General features: G+C 36.6%; 1 protein-coding gene across 1 annotated transcript; it reads right to left on the reverse strand.

Annotated features, from left to right (window-relative positions):
* Positions 1 to 13,009: 13,009 nt before the first annotated feature.
* LOC104095467 (uncharacterized) lies at positions 13,010 to 14,408 on the reverse strand. The gene is made up of 4 exons (XM_070198661.1): positions 13,963 to 14,408; positions 13,712 to 13,884; positions 13,506 to 13,624; positions 13,010 to 13,420 (listed from the first exon to the last, which is right to left on the reverse strand). Exons 1-4 carry the CDS (start codon positions 14,406 to 14,408, stop codon positions 13,010 to 13,012), a joined length of 1,149 nt encoding a protein of 382 aa, XP_070054762.1.
* Positions 14,409 to 17,737: the final 3,329 nt, after the last annotated feature.

The following is a 17,737-nucleotide window of genomic DNA, read 5'->3' on the forward strand; positions in this document are numbered from 1 at the left end:
CTCGTAACCCGATCAATACCAAATGAGTAGTATCCCTCGACCTGATGATGAACCCGCTGCTGGGAAACCACTCAAACATCCAATGTACCTTCTTGTCTGTCAGATTGCTGAAGAAACGTACCCAACTTACAACACCTCCGGGCTATGCAAACCTATATGGGATGAATGTCATTTTCTTTGGGTGATGGTAAGCTATGTAGTCATTCAACGGTCGTCGCAGAAGATCTTGGCGGTATTCTTCCCTCTGAAAGTGTTCCAATAACCAGACTTGTAATAATAAATTACAACCTTCAAAATGTCCGAACCCCTGCTTGCATCGATCTAGAGCGCGGTACAGTTCAGCTAGGATCATAGGGATGATGGTGTAGGTTTTTCCCTCGATTCCTTCCATTAAAGTTCTTGCAACCATAGCTAAACGAGTGTGAATCCTTCCCCCTTTTATTAGAAATATCAACAAACCCAAGAAGCAAATGATGAATACATAAACTCGGCGGTGCGTCCAACCTAAGGAGGTAATGGCAAGTTCCTCATGATGAAGACGATATGACTTACTGTGCCCGTAACGCTCATAAAGGAATTCAAATGGGATGTATGACTTCTTCAAACAAAGCAACTCATCATTTTTCTTGAAACCTAGCATTTTTAGAAAACCGCGAGGGGTGCGATTCTCTGGCACTAATAACCCTGGACTATCCCATGGCAGCTTAGCGAAGCCTCCTATTTCTTCTAGGAGAGGAGTCATTTCTATGTCACAAAGGTGGAAGACAACCCTTTTCTCATCCCAGAATATGGTAGCAGCCTCAATCAATACCCTATTTGGTCGGATATCTAGCAAGGACGACAGATTACCAAGGACCCTTCTCACATGATTCTTATCGCAAGGCACGAGATTTTTCCACCAATCAAGTAGAAGAGGTGGGATGTTTTGGACCATGCCGAACCTGGGGACTTCGTGCTTCATTTTGTGCAAGCAAATAGAGTTAGCCCTCTCCCCCTCCAAATTCGACCATTTACACAATAATGATCAACATATTGGCACATTTTCTCCAAGTAATGAACATAACATGGTAGTGTCCATTGGGATTATGGAAACCCCGTCGAACTTTTAACATGATACATGCACATTTGATGGTGGCGTAAGGTTTCTAGAATGGTCTAGACTAGTACTCTCAAATGGACAACTTGAGAGGAAAAGGCACGGGACCGTCGACTGCACCGCTGATCGACTAGTTTACCACAAATAAGCCTTTCCGATTTAAAAAGGGTAATTCTGGAAGAGCGCAAACACTCATCTAGTGCCGCTATGTTGATAATTGGCACGAGTAGAGTATGATGTGGAGCATGCTTTATACAGAGATAATAACACGTTGCCAAGTATTTGCATGATAAATATGTAAAAGCAGCAAATACGATAATAAGTTAAAATATGAAAAGCATAAGAAAGAAAGACAAAGGAAGAAGTTAGTTCGTGGAATATATGCAAGAATGTAATAAAACAAGTAAGGGAGTAGGGATGGGAGAGGCATGATATAGCAGTCATAGCAAATAATGGGGAAGGGATGTGCATGTTAAAATAAATTTAAACAAATAAAGGTGGAGAAGAGAAAGGATGTGCATGTTATAACAAAGAAAATAATCCACATAAGCCAAGTTCATTATGGTAAGAGCCTAAGTATTTTCCCAGCAGAGTTGTCATGCTGTTGTGCCCCGTTTTCTCGCGAAAGTGGGCTTTCGACGTTGTGACAACTCTTTTGAGTGGGAGTATAGGTATTAAAAGAGAAGAGTCACCACTTAATGATTTTTAAGGTGCGTTAGGGCACCTATTATGCAAATGACTCTGTTTGACTAGTCAACGTCACCAAAGATCGGGTAAGGGCTTAAATTACCTCAAAGAGAAGGTGTTAGGCACTCCTCGAGGTCCACAACTGTGGGTCCTGGCCGAACTTAAGATTATGTGGATTATAATTAGGCTAAGTGATCAAATAAACAAAGCGAATGTAAAGGTCAAAGAATTTCATTACAACATGATTAGTACAGAACTTAGTACGAATATAGGGATACAACTATTTGGATCTAATAACAACATATAAAAGAGGGGGATGGGGATCCTAAGTTTTTTGGCCTAAAGGATCACCCCGTGTAACATAAATAATACTTCGCAACTCCCTTGAGATAGGGAGTTACTCATATTATTTAGCGGGCATAGACTATCATCTCCTGCTAGCCGATTACTATGTTAAAGTTGTTTACCTAAAGCGCGCTAATCCAATTCTAAGTCGTGCTCTATGTGTGCACTACCCGTCCCATTCCTATGGTCCATGAGGTATTGGACCTCGACTAGGGTGGTTCTAGACCTTACTTAGGTGGCTAAGAAATGTCAAAACTAGGCGACATACAAAATACATATTGGACTTAAAATATGGGCAGTTAAGGGCTCAAGTTAGCCTCCACACTTAAGCAATAAATGCACGCGAAACATGTTTTCATGTTAGGCCGTTTCAGAATTAAGAACCTTAAGCCCTATAGACATGATTTTTCTGTGACTATGCATTAAAACATACAAGAAGTTTCAGAGGCTAGGCGCTGCTTATCTCCAAATAATTATACGATTGTTACATGCTGATTTGAGATTGCAGATTTCAAGTTATCTAACCTATAAATGTTGTGTCTAGGTGATTTACGCACTAAGTGACAATGAAATCTATTGGACGAAAGCCCATAATTATTCATGCTTTTCGAGCAGCAAACAACGTTTAGAAAATTAACACTTTTGGCGAGTAGTAATACTCTATAGGCAGGATCTCTAACAATTGGCGATTAGAACCAATTCTATTGTTATACTTTAACCTTATAGACATGTTTTCTAGGCGAACAATGCGATACAATAGCGAATGAAATGATTAAAATCCTATAGGCATGATTTTTAGTGGATATGCTGCAGCGATGCAAATTGAAGGAAAATTCAATGATATTTATTTCCTATGGGCAGGTTCTCTAATAACATGTAGCAGCAGGGATAATTGAAGCATTTGAACTCATGCTTTGCTAATAGACAAGTAGTGTGAGTGTGTGCTTCTCTTAATGCCTCGATTTCTACAGTGCACATAGAGATTGAATGGCATATATAGTTGATGAATCATTGAATCCTATAGGCATGTTTTCTAAAATTGCATGCAAACATCAGAATTTACCCATCCCCCGTTTCTCCTAACACCCAATTGTTTATTACAAAGTTATTACAGGCCCAATAATGAATGTGATTACAAATATTATACAAATAATGACAGTAGGCCCACAACATGCCCAAAAGAAATACCCAACACTGGTGGTCCTTCAACAATTCTCCCGTGGTCTACCCATATTTTTGACAAGGAACCATATTCATCAGCACAACTCAGAATCCATAGAAGAGCTCAAAGCCAAATCACACAACCATAGATCAAACATATTACCCAGGCATTAAATCACTTAAACCAACCAGCTTACATGTTCATTAGACAATAGGAAGAAGGAATTGAGTGGGGTAGTTCAGGTCTCAGTAGTAGAGAAAGTGGCTAAAAGACCCCAAACCCTAGTGTGTCAGAGTTCACAAAAGTCTCAAATGGACCCCGAGCAGTGCTCACACTAGGGAGAAACAAGTTTGCAGGAATGGCAAAAGTTATCATACATAGGTGCATAATACCAAACAAGTTTAAGTAAGACACCGACTTAGAGATTTGAAGCCTAAAGGTCCTAATTATGTCAAACATGGTATGGAAACACAAACTAAGATATCCATTCTAAAGGTTTCAAATAGTCATTAAGGATATAAGACTAAGCAAAACAGAAACATGCTGTAAGGGAGTAGATCATAGTTGATAGAAAAGGTCTTAGCACAGATTATAACACGTTACATATGCAAGACTATCATTACAGAGATTCAGAATAGAGTGGGAAAGTAAACACATGTCAAATAGAAAATGTAGGCATTCAGGTATTAACACACTATACTAATTAACTAGAGAAGGTCCAAGTTATGCGAGGGATTCATCCTAATATCATGAAACAAAACAGTTCAAACATGGTAGGGAAAACAAGTTGAGATAATTGTTCTAAAACCTCAAGCAATCACTAAAGGAGTATATGATCAAGTGAGCATGCCGAGTGACACAATAGCAGGGAAACAAGTGATAGTTAATAGTGAAGGTCTTAACACAGGTTATTACAGATGTGAGGCATTCATTACAGAGATTCAGGACAAAGTAGGTAAGCATATTCATGAACATTCAGGCCCCCAATACACTAGCTAAACGAGCTTAGGAGGGTTCAGATTATCCAAGTTAGACATAGACAATCTCAGAGCTAGCAACATTAGGAGAAGTTAAATGCTAAAGAGATTTAAAACAAGTGTAAAACTAACAGAGTTGTGCATAAAGTAGCCCAGAAACGCATTAAGCCATAAATTTTAGAAGCGAGAGCACATGCAAATCAGAGACACATAAAAAATAAAATTGCAAAAGGTCAAGCGGCTTACCAGTTAAACGGACAACAATAAAGAACAAAAATTTCACAATAACCCATAATCTCAATGTGTCAAAGTTCCCAAGAGCTTCAAAAGAACCCTGGGCAATGCTCGCACCAAGAGAAAGTTCGAATAATAGAATCTCAGTGGCCTTGGCTTTCAGCCGGCCAAAAATAAAGTATTGAATAAGAGAATGAGGGAATCACAGAACAAAGCTCTAATTTTTAGTGAAAGTATATCGATTCCGCTCTCTCTCAAAGGGGAATGGGGAGGGGTTTATATAGTGACATAAATCGAACAAGTAAACAAGGAAACACTGTAAAATCAAATATAAATAAGTAAGTAATAACACGCAGAATCAATAAAAATCAGATTAGAAAAAAGAAGAAGGTAAACCCTAGTTGACAGAAATCGAAAATTGGTCGAAAATCTTGGCTAATCGGACCCATATAGCCTGGTCATGATGTATCTGGACTAAATACTTTCCAGATTCAAGCGATTGAAGTTGAATGGCCGGATTCTGAGAGATAGTATTTGCCATGTTTAGGCAAGTACTAGGTGATACCATAGTTTTGTAGAAAATAACGAGATAACACACAAAAGGTAAGGAAGTCATGGAGAGAATCCATGGTTGAGACGAATTTGGAGAGATTTGTGATGGCGGCTAGGGTTTCTGTGGAGAGGAGAAGAGAGAATTTTAGGGCGTCGGGTTAAAGAGAATGAGAGGATTAGGGTTGGGGTGGGTAATTAAAATGAGGGGAATAAATGAGGGTCGTTGATCTTGAAAGATCAACAGCTGGGATTTAAAATGAACGGGGTGGGTTAATTAAAACGGGTACCGACCGGATCTTGTAAAATGGTTGTTTGACTTTGGACTGGGGTTACTGGGCTAAGGTCTTGGGCCATTTTTTAGTCCGAAAATTGGTTTAAAAATTGGGCCAACCTTTTAAACACACATAATTTATCAAAATAATTTATAAAAATAATTAGTAAATGAATAAAAATATTTTTATGTACTAAGATGATTTAAAATAATGATTTAGAATTATAAAAATATAAAAATACTATTTTGACGCCAATAATATAAATAAGGAGCATTTGTATATGAATATAGGCTATTATTGCAAGATTGTTCAAATAGCTTTAAAATGCTAATGTAATTATATATATATATATATATATATATATATATATATATATATATATATATATATATAAATGAAGTAAAAATATTATGAGACATATATGAGGATAAAAAATAGTAGCAATTTTGGATAATTAAGTCATCACAAATAATTCAAAGGGATAATTACTTAATATTTATGTAATTTAAATGCAAGAAAATTAATTTTAAACCTCTAAAAATTATGAAAATTTATAAAAAGTTCTTGTATAGATTTGTAAGCTAAATAATGATGCAAAAATAATGTTTTGAAAGTATATATATTATTTGAAAAAATATGAGAGAAAAATTGGATATCAACAAAATATATAACTTATTTTTCTTTTAGTTGTTAGTCATGTAAATAATACTAGTACTTCTTAGTCATACAACAACAACAACAACAACAACAACAACAACAATAAAACAACAACAACAATAACAACAATAACATACCCAGTATTATCCCACATTGTGGTAGTACTTATTAGTCATAATTTTAAATGATGTTTGTTTTTATTATGGCTTATTAATAATATTTATTTTACGTGATTTTATTATCTTTATTGTTGAATATTTTAGTACAATGCCATGACTCATCTCATATTTATGTTATTTTATTAAAAAATACCTTATATAGTTCTGTCTTACTAGGATTATAGAAATATTTGGAGAACAAATTTTATGTTTTGTGCTATGAAGATTTTATGAAAAAACTTGAAAATCCGAGATTAAAAAACCTGACTATTGTTGGTTTGGTTCGGTATTTAGATTTAATAACCCAATACAATTAGTTTGGTTTGGTAATTAGAAAATCTGAACTAACCCGACCCATGTACACCCCTAGTCCTTGGTATGAAAATAACATGTTTGAATAACAATTATGATAGTGTTACATTGAAGTTTTTAATCAGATAAATCTTGACTTTATTAGATCAATTCAAAGACCAAATTGCACATCTCATTCGTAAAATTTAGGTAAAATGGCCTCCCAGCCACTTAAACTTGCAATAATTTTTCAAAGCCGGTAAACAAACTTACGAGTTTCCCATTTTGATACTTATACTTTACAAAAGAATAACTAATAAGTGTCTTTGACCCTTGACCATGCCTATGTGGAGTCAATACATCTGACATGGTCAAAGTACATGCAACTCACGCTTAAAAGGCGTGTGAGTATGTTAGTTTTGTTAGAAAAAGTATTAAGAATGTATTAATAATAAAAAGATAAAAGAAGAATAAATAAATAAAAAGGCAAACCCAAATACTTCTTCAGTTCTTCCCAGCCCCACCATCCCTTTCTCCTCCCATTACTTTTTGTTTCTTATCCTTATATTTTTCGGGTCCCAAACCCATCTTCCCTCTCCATTTTTCCTCTTTATTTCTTTTTATTATTGTTCTCTATTTAAAACGAATTTATGGCGTTTTATTCTTCTACTGAGTATAAGAATTTAGAGAGGAGGAAAAAAGATATAGAAGATAACCCACAAATTTATGTGAAGCAAATCACCGGAGAAGTTGCCGGAGAAAAAAGAATCGGCTTTCTGAGATTTGAAATTGGGTCAAATCGGTAGTAAAGAATTTAATTTTTCTATTTATTGGGTCTTCTTCTTCGAATCAATCAATTAGCTCCAACCATTTGAAGTAAAAAATATCTCTCCGATAAAGTGATGGTTTCTTTGTGAAGCTGGGGGAGATGGAAAATAGATTTCTGTTGTCGGATGGGTGGAGTTTGATTTGATCTGAAAGTGATGAATTTTGGAAGTCTCTTAGAAATGATTTTAAGAAAAATAATAAAAGAAAAATAAGTTGATACTTTGAAGAAGAAATATGGCACATGAGGAGCTTTTTTTGGCGAGTAGTCCGGTAGAATGGTATTAGTGATGGTAGAACTGGTTTTAACATCGGAAGAAGAAAGAGAAAGAAAAAAGAAAAAATGAATTTTATAAACTGAAAAGGTTAGGACCCACAAATTACATGTGTCAAACAACAACAAGCTAAGCATATGACATGTTATCCATGTCACGGCGATTGTAGAACACGCTCAATCGGAAGTGTTTATTAGTAACTATATTGTGAAGTATAAATGTCAAAATAGAAAATTCGTAAGTTTGTTTACCGGCTTAAAACATCATTGCAAGTTTAGGTGACTGAAAGACCATACCTAAAATTTACTAGTGTCTTATGCAAGGACTAGAAACAACCATCATGTTCTTGGTATCAAGGAGGGAAGAAAAGAATAATGAGAAAAAGTTGGGATTTCTCTTTCGTTATTTGGTTAGGAATTCAAATGAGCGGAAGGAGGGAGGAAAACGAATTTATAGAATCTCACGAGAAAGGTAAATTTTGGTGAGGTCCATAGGAGAAATGATTTCTACTTTTTAAGTTTTTCTCTCTCTTAATTTTCTCATATGGATCCAAAATAAGAATTTCCCTCTCTCAGTTTCATTTGTATATTTCTTTAGCCAAACCAACTAAGTAAAGAAAGAACAAATTTCTTAACTTCCTTTTTATTTCCTTCGATCAAATTGCCAAATTTGGTATTCCATCTACCATTTATGTTTGCAATTATCTCCCTATCGACCTTTATTTCATTTGAGCACTATTATATTAATAATCTGATAAAAATAACTAACATATAACACAAATTTAAATTTTATCTATATAAAAAATATATTTATATTATCGATGCATTTACCTGTATATCCATCTTTGATATCCTTTTAAAATTGTCCCAAATTTCGTTTGAGCTGATATTAAAGACAACTCCTCGTGACACACGAAGAGCACATATTAGCTTAGGATATGAAAAAGAAAAAGAAAAAGAAAAAGAAAAAGCGGAGACATGAAAACTTAGGAAGAGGAAGAATAAAAATAAGAAAAAGAAAGGACTCGAACTTGAGAGAGGAAGGGATTCCAGTAGCTCCACTTACATGTCACAAGGATGTTAACATGTTATCCAAAAAGAAAGCACGACTTTTGAAAGATCTGCCAAAGATTGAAGACCAATCATAACCATGGATTTAATTTGGTCAAAATTTCAATCTAAAGTATGGACTAATTTGACAATATACACCTTTCGTTACCTTTTAATTTTTGGCATGGGGTATATAAACAAAGTCAAAGTAGGAGAGCACCCCTTGTCCGAAGTTACGGAATTATTTTGTCGAATTCCTTCGGCATGATTCTCTCAAGCATTCTATTTTTTTACTTGTTCACTTGTGTCGGTTTGAAGGTGCGGTCGCATTATCGTTGTCTAGTTCAAGCGTTTATCTATCTAACCTTTTATGTGTTTGGAAAGGAATGACTCGATAAAATCCTTTGCAATTTGAATAGAAGAAAATAATTCTATGAAAATCTTTTGTATTTTTTTAAGTAGAATATTTTACATAAAACTAAATAAAATAGTTAATGGGCCATAAACTAATGGACCCCTTTTTAAACGCTGATATGAACTAATTATAGAGGACATGCGAGTTTTTGGCTAAAGTTATCCCTTATCTTTGAGAGTAGGTTCATTTTTATCCTTTAAATATTGCCCTGAGCATCTTTAATCCCTTAAGTTTACTAAAGTAGAGCACTTTTAGTCTTACTAACAAAATTTATTTAAAAACCAACGGTACTACCTAGCAGTAAAAAGAAAAGCCAATCCCGATTTTTCCAACTCAAATTATTAGTATACTGTACTTGTAAAATAATTCTAGAGAAGAAAAATAATGTATAAATAGAAATGTAGAAGAAACAAAATTTAATCCAAGCCCACTGAATTCACAATGTTTATTTAAGGAACTTAATCCCCTCCTAGTACCCGAGGTTGTGGATTATTTCCTCCCAGGATAGAACGGATTACACACTGGTGTAGTGCTACTTCAAACCCCAGTGTAAATCACACTTACGTTGTTTGTTTTGTAAGAAAAAAATGCAAAAAAGAAAGAGGAGAATTCAGAAATTTCGTAAGAAAAATCTGAGAAATGACCTTCTATATATAGCCAACAGGTTGGGTTTAAATGAAGAGGTGCAACTCTTCAAGATGACCGTTCATGTAAAACGGTTGTGGCTATTTATGCAAAAATAAAATGGGAAAATAAAATCAGAGGGAAAATTTAAATTACCGTTACAAAAACGGTCAATTTGGATTAAATATTAATAATATTTAACAAATAAATTTGATCCAAAAAATTAATCAATCAATCGATCATTTGACCAAATTCAAATATGAAGCCGAGCGAACGACGACGACGACGCGAGGCTTGCCTTCTTCTCAACTCTTTAAGAACTAGAAGAATTGTAATCATATATATACTCAACAAATGAGCTTTCCTCCTCCAATATGGGACAATGTTCCTTTATCAAGGACGAAAAATCGAATTTTCATTTTTCCCTCAATTTCTCATTCACCCTTTTTTAAGCTAAACTAAGATTAAAAATCCAACAATCCCCCACATGAATGGGGAATGGCTATATCACAGAAATATGCATGAAAACTGTGTGATTCGCAAGCACGGATTTGTAATGACCCGATCGGTCATTTTGAGCTCTAGCGTGTCGTTCAGTAGTTTGAGGCCCTGAGCAGCTTCACTTTAGGCATTACGACTTGTACGTGTGGTCGGAATTTAATTTCGGAAAGTTCGTAGTTGATTTGGAAAGAAAATTCTCATTTCGGAAGCTTTAAATTAGATAGAGTGACTAAGGTGTGATTTTTGAGTAAATGACCTTGGAATCAGGATTTGAAGGTTCCAACAGGTTCGTATGATGATTTTGGACTTGGGCGTATGTCCGAGTCGAATTTTGGATGACCCGGGAACGTTTCGGCACCTATTATGGAAGTTGGCATTTTTAGAAAGATTTCTTAAATTTAAGTTGAAGTGCATTTCAATATTATCAATGTCCGTTTGGGATTCCGAACCTGGGAATAGCTCTGTATGATGATTCTGTTATTGGGAGCACGTCCGGATGTGGATTTGGAAGTCCGTAGGTAATTTTGAGTTCATTTGGTGAAAGTTAGGAATTTGAAGGTTTTTGAGAAGTTTTACTGGGAGTGGACATTTTGATATCGGGGTCGGATTTCTATTCCAGAAGTTGGAGTAGGTCCGTAATATCGAATGTGACTTGTGTGCAAAATTTGAGGTCAATCAGACGTGATTTGATAGGTTCCAGCATCTAATGTAGAAGTTTGAAGTTCTAAAGTTTTTTAAGCTTGAATTGGGGTATGATTCGTGATTTTGATGATATTCGATGCGATTTGAGGCCTCGAGCAAGTTCGTAATGTGTTACGGGACTGGTTGGTATGATTGGTTGAGGTCCCGGGGGCCTCGGGTGTATTTCGGGGTAGTTTCAGATCATTTGGAGCTGTTTTGGAACTGTTGATTCTGGTATCTCATTTCCTTCTTCGCGAACGTGAAGGAAGTGTGGTCGCGAATGCGAACGCAAGGCAAGGTGTGGTCAAGCTTACACGAACGGGACGCAGTGATCATGGATGCGAAGAAGGAGGGCAGTTAGCTACCACGAATGCGAGAGCTTGAACGCGAACGCGAACGCGGTGCTGTGCATGGACAGGCCTTCGCGAATACGACACTGGTCACGCGAACGCTAAGAAGAAGGGCAACATCTGGGCAGATTGTTTTAAACGAGAGTTTGGCCCTTTTCATTTCATTTTCCTCCATGGGAGCCGACCTAGGAGCGATTTTGGAGCTCCATCTTCATCATCTATGTCAAGGTAAGTGATTCCCACCTATTGCTAGTTAAATACTTGGATTATATCTAGAATTTTACTTGGAAAATTATGAGAAATTAGTGAAAATTTGGGATTTTGAAGAAAAATCTAGAACTAGGTATTTTTGGATTTTGACCACGAAATTGGACATGGAATTGGGAATAAATTATATATTTGAGTTTGTAATTTTATGGGTAGTGTTTATCTTCGAAAAAATTTGGAATCCGGGCACCTGGGCCCGAGGGTGATTTTATCGACTTTCCGAGCGGAATTGGGAATTTGTTGTAAATTGAATTGTTATGAGTGTTAGAGTATATTTTCATTTGTTTACACATTGTTTGGCTAGTTTTGGAGCGTTGGGCATCGGTTTGAGTCGTCGGAAGGGCTTGGGAGCCAGTTATGGAGTTTCAGAGCGAGATAAGTCTCTTTTCTAACCTTGTAAGAGGAAAGTTACCCCATAGGTGAAATAAATTAAGGTGTGCTCCTATTTATGGGGGCTACGTACGCACGAGGTGACGAGAGTCCGTGCGTAGATACTATTATGCTTAAGTTCGGGTAGTCTATGGTTTGCGCCATTCGACCCTCTGTCAATGCACAGTTTTAATATTATGTTGGATCGGGCCGTACAACCTCGGCATGATTTGCACATGACTTAATTGATTATTTTGGAATTATTGATAATTGATATGGCCTCATTGGCCGGAGATATAAATTGTTAAAAGATGAAAATAAATTTTGAAATTCCCTATTAATAAGAGAATTATTTACCTGCCTCATGTTATTGTGTTTACCATTGCCTCATAAAATCCACAATTCATCATATCATTGGTATATTAATTATAGCCTATAGTAAGTGTCTGAGTCGACCCCTCGTCGCTACTTCTTCGAGGTTAGACGGGATACTTACTGGGTTCACGTTGATTTACGTACTCATGCTACACTTACTGTATATTTTTGTGCTAGTACGCATATGTTTAGCGACCTTGTAGGCGCAGAGGCGCGATTATGGAGGGGACTTAGGTGAGCTGCATTCTATACGACGCTCCGCAGCCAACAGAGTCTTCTTCAGAGTACTTATATTTTTCCTGTCCAATTTGTATTCCTGACAGCTGTTGTATTTTATTTTACATTCCTAGTTAATGCTCATGCACTTGTGACACCGGATTTTGTGATGATTATGGGTTGCACTGTATTGGAGTTTTTAAAGATATTACTATGTATTTTGTAAACTCCATCTTCTACTATTTAATTGAGGGGAAAACTATGATTTCAAAAATATTAAAATGAGACATGAATTAAGTATTTAGTGTTGGCTTACCTGACAACGGTGTCCGACGCCATCATGACCTTTAATGGATTTTTGGCCGTGACCAGTATTTTGGATAGCGTACGGCGACAAATAGTGACGAGAGCCCGCTTCACTGAGGCGAGAGGCGCGTAGCGAAGCGCTCGCCTTTTTGATGTGAAGCGACAATTTATACAAAAACATAAAATATTATATACATATAACTAAAAACTCAATAATAATAATATATTAATAAATATATCATTCAAAAATTAAAGACTCAATAGATAGTCATAGACTCATAGTAGATTCATAAACTAAAGTCTAATAGTATAAAACAAGCAACGTCTATTCTTCTTCAAGATTTTCAAATTCTACAACTTCATGAATGTTAGCATTATATTGGCTATCATCTTCTTCATTCTCGGAGTTTTCATCAATTAGGGACCGGCTTGAACTTGCTACTCCCTTTCCCTTGTAACTTGAAGAACTCCCTCTGAGACCATAGATATTCTCCTCAACTCCAACCGCCATAGAAACAGTACCCCAATCAAGATCATCTCCTTCATACACTTGTTCATCTTCATGATTTTGGGGGGCTCCAGTTAACCATTCATTTGACTCGTCAATGTTGTCCAACAAAATTGGATCAATGGTATCGTGAGCTTCATAACGTCGCCTCAATGTTCTATTGTATTTAATATACACTAGATCATTGAGACGCGATAGCTCAAGCCTATTCCTTTTCTTGGAGTGAATCTGCGCATAAGTTGTTTAGATTAATTAATAGATACTAATAATAATACAATATAAAATATATTAATATAATAAATCTACTTCTTACATGCTCAAATACGCTCCAATTTCTCTCGCATCCAGATGCACTACAAGTTAGGCTTAGTACTTTGATGGCAAACTTTTGCAAGTTTGGAGTTTGATGTCCAAATTGCTTCCACCATTCAACTATAGAAAAATATTTTAAAAGTTAATAAGTATAAATCAAATAAATTAATTTAAAGTTATAAGGATATCTATATTAAAGTTAGTTACCTGGCGACCTTATGTCTCTGGCTCTAATGGCCGCTTGTAAACCAAATAAGCCCTCTGCTTGTGAGTACCTACCAAACTCCTCCCCTATTTGATCTATCGTCACTGAATTATGGACCAACTTCTCAAGACATGCATGGTATCCAATCCACACCTCCGAAGCCAAATTTTCATCTCTAGTGTTCTTGTAAAATAATCTCGGGTTCAGAAGATGGCCTGCTGCATGCAAAGGTCGATGGAGTTGATTCTCCTACCTGATATCAATTATCTCAAAAACTTTCTCATATTTTCTAACATCTCCCTCAAATGACGCTGCAATAGTCTCTTTGGCTCTATCCATAGCCTCATAAAGATAGCCCATTGGTGGTTTTCTCTCCCCATAAGTATAAATAACTATATTAAAGTTACCTGAAGCATATGGGTTTTCCTTGAATATGTCACCAAACATCAAGTTGGTACAATGGGCAGCACATGGAGTCCAATAAATGTGTGGATACATAGCTTCCATCATCCTACCCGCACTAACATTCTCACTAGCATTATCTGTAACAATTTGTACAATATTTTCCTTTCCAATTTTATCAATAGTCTTTCTAAACAAGTTGTACATTTTGCTTCCATCCGTAGAAGAGTTGCTAGCATCGTGAGATTCAAGAAAAACACTCCCTCTTGGAGAGTTCACCAACACATTTATGATCATTGTTCCATTCTGTGCTGTTCATTTATCCATCATAATGGAACATCCAAACTTGTTCCATTCCACTTTATGCTCCTCAATAATTTGGTCTATCTTCTTCACCTCTTTTTTAAGATGAGTTACTCTAACTTCATGATAGCTAGGAGGCTTCATTCCTGGGACATATTGTCCTACAGCCTCAATGAATTTAACAAAAGTTTTGTAGTTACCACAGTTGAAAGGAAGCCCTGCATCATACATCCATGCTGCAAAGGCACTTACGGCGCGGTCTCTCAAAATCTTCTTGGCTTCTAAACCTAGACCTTCTTCACCTTTTCCCTTTTCTTGTTGTTTTGCCGAGAAATAAAGATTGAGAGGACCTTTTTGTCACTGTACGTGTCGTCGTGGATGACCCACTAGAACTATTTCAAGATACCTTATGAGTTTGGGAGTTTGGGGGGGAGGTCTCATTTCACCATCTTCATCCATTTCATCATCTTCATCAATTAGATTCATCGATGCTTCAAAATTCATTTGAGTTCTTGTCATATTTTTCTTATCAACAAACGCTTTTACTTCCTCCCTAACCTCGGGTGGACAAAGGGGACATTGTACTATATTTTTAAATCTACCTATCAAATGTTGCTTGTGACGAGTTATCCCACCATTATATGTTTTTTCACAAAACACACATTTAATTGTGGATCTTGATGAGCCTTGTATAGCATAATTTCAAGCTATATCATTTCGTTTATTACTATCGGATGACGTCATTTCAACGCTGTTTTATTGGAAAAAAAAATTATCAAGTCAATATGCAATTAATTCTAATCTATAAGACTATAAGTCAATAATTTGAAAAAAAAAAAAGCAAACAAAACGGGGCCTGAAAGAAACAGAAAGTTTGTTAAGAGAAGAAGCAACCTCTGTTATTTTGCAAAAACAGGGCTTCGAAACAACCTCTGTTATTTTGCAAAAACAGAGCTTCAAAACAACCTCTGTTATTTTGCCAAAACAGAACCAAAAAAAATAGAGCACAAAAACAGACCTATGTTTCTGTTAAGAGAAGAAGAAACCTCTGTATTTTGCACGAAAAATAGAGCAAAAAATAGACCTCTGTTTCTGTTCTTTTCGACAAAAAACAGAGGAAAAAAATAGAAAAAAGAAGAGAAGAAGAAGGACAAAGAAGAAAGAAGAAGGAGAAAGAAGAAAGAAGAAAGGAGAAGAAGCATACCTGGTCTTTCAATGGCTGGAACCTCAAGCTTCTGAAAGAAGAAGACGATGTCAGACGATGGCTCGCAAGTTCAGAACGTCAAAAAAGCTCTGTTGTTTTGTTCAAGTTGAAGAAGCTATGTTTGTCAAGCCCTAATCACGACCCTTTTTGTTGAGTCTTTGCTTTTTTTCTTTTAAAAAAAAAAACAAAAGGCGACGCTATGGTCGCTTCTCGCGACACTGTCGCCTCTCACCACGCAGGCAGAGGCGAGCGCTATTTCGAAACACAATGCAACAGAGGCTCTGTGGCAACACTGTCTTGCCTCGCCTCACGCTATTAGCACTGAGGCGAGCGCTATTTATAACACTGGCCGTGACAACATGGTATCAAAGCACTAGGTTCACTCAGGTCTTACGAGTCATGAGCAAGTCTAGTAGAGTCTTGCGGATCGGTACGAAGACGTCTGTACTTATCCTCGAGAGGCTACAGGAATGTTAGGAGCACTTCCCTTCTTGATTCCTCATCGTGCGATATAATTCCTTTGAGGCTTATGCCTTCATTTCCTTCCCATTCAGTCTTATGCGACGTGAAGCGCTTGCTATCGATCGAGAATTGAGGAATTGTAATGGTACCACAGATGCGATGCAGGATGTTTCTCCCTGCGTAGTTGATTGGGCTATTGTCGTCACCTTGCGGAAGGATACTCTGTCATTTCAGCTCGATAGTTGTACTTCTGAGAGCTTTGAGGCTATGCATGCTAGGGGTAGGCATAAAATCAGAAAAACCGAATTCCGAACCGGACCGAATTAATTCGGTATTTCGATTTTGGTTTTTTCGGCATTTCGGTATAATTCGGTATTACATTTTCGGTATTTCGATGTAACAGTACGGTCCTCGATGTTAGGATCTTGAAATTTCGGTATACCGAAATACCGAATTTTTAAAGAATTTTATGTTGGACCTATACTGCCCAGCCCAACCCAATATGTTGTATATCTAATTCTCTACACTGCCCTATTGCCCAACGCCCCAGCCCAACCCAATAAGGCCCAATAGAAACCTCTTTAGTCTTTCACTATAGGGATTAGGGAATTAGAAATGGAGAAACAGAAACGGAGAAACCTAACCTAAGAGAATAAAGATCGGTTGCAGTGACTGTGAGAGAGAACTCAGAGAAGTGAGAGCCTCGACGCGATAGAGACGAGTCAGACGACGTCACGGTAACTTCACGACCTCGGCGCCGATGACTCTACTATTGGTTTCCTCATTTTTTTACCTTCATTCTTCAATCTTCAACTCTTCAACAAGTTCATAACTTTTCATTCTTCAATCTTCTATTTTTTTTATAATAATAGTTGTACTGTTAGAGAAGGAATGTTATTTTGAATTTTGGGGTATGAATTTTGATGTAGTTGTATTCTTAAATTTTGGGGTATGAAAGTGAACTGAAAAAATAATGATTATTATTGCCTCAGGTTGCTCTAAATTATGAATATGGAAATCTTGTAGAGGCAAAAGGCATAGGACGAAAAATTCTGGACAAGGTGCAACAAAAGTATGCATTGGAGCTAGCCGGCAAAGATTTTGCCTATGATGGTGAGAAGAGCCTGTTTACAATTGGTGCACTACCTCACAACAAACTTGAGTTTACTGTTGTGTTGGAGGATCTCTCTTCTTCTTCTAGGTGCAGTACTGAATTTCTTTTTGCATTTTACAATAAACGATTTTGGTTTTTTAAAAACCAATTTTATGTATCAACTAAACTTTTTCTTCATGTGTACAGAAGCACTATTCGAGGTGGAAGTCTTGAAAGGAGCCCCGGTGAGGCTGATTAGTATTGGGTTAATTTCAGGAGTTTAAAAATGCTGAATTTTTTTTTGCACAATTCTGTGAAGATGTTGCACTCCTTAGTCCTTAAATCGTTGTGCAATGTGTGAGTTAGGCAGAATTGTGAATTATGCAATGTGCACTTTGAATTCAGCTGCACTGTGTGAGTTAAGCTTTGAATTGTGCAATGTGCACTGTGAATTGGAAGCTTTGAAGTTTGAATTGTACACTGTGAAGATGTTGCACTCCTTAGTCCTTAATCGTTGTGTACAGTGCACTGTTGCACAGAATACTTGTGCATTGTTGGATAAAT

Source organism: Nicotiana tomentosiformis, chromosome 3 (assembly GCF_000390325.3).
Source record: "Nicotiana tomentosiformis chromosome 3, ASM39032v3, whole genome shotgun sequence".
NCBI classification, from domain to species: Eukaryota; Viridiplantae; Streptophyta; class Magnoliopsida; order Solanales; family Solanaceae; genus Nicotiana; species Nicotiana tomentosiformis.

Excerpts from the sequence above, each read along its gene's own strand:
- LOC104095467 (XM_070198661.1), bottom strand. The coding sequence starts at position 14,408 with ATGATCATAAATGTGTTGGTGAACTCTCCAAGAGGGAGTGTTTTTCTT. Across the intron at positions 13,885-13,962 it reads TTTGAGATAATTGATATCAG|AGATGAAAATTTGGCTTCGG; the intron begins GTAGGAGAATCA and ends CAAGAACACTAG. Across the intron at positions 13,625-13,711 it reads CAGAGACATAAGGTCGCCAG|TTGAATGGTGGAAGCAATTT; the intron begins GTAACTAACTTT and ends ATTTTTCTATAG.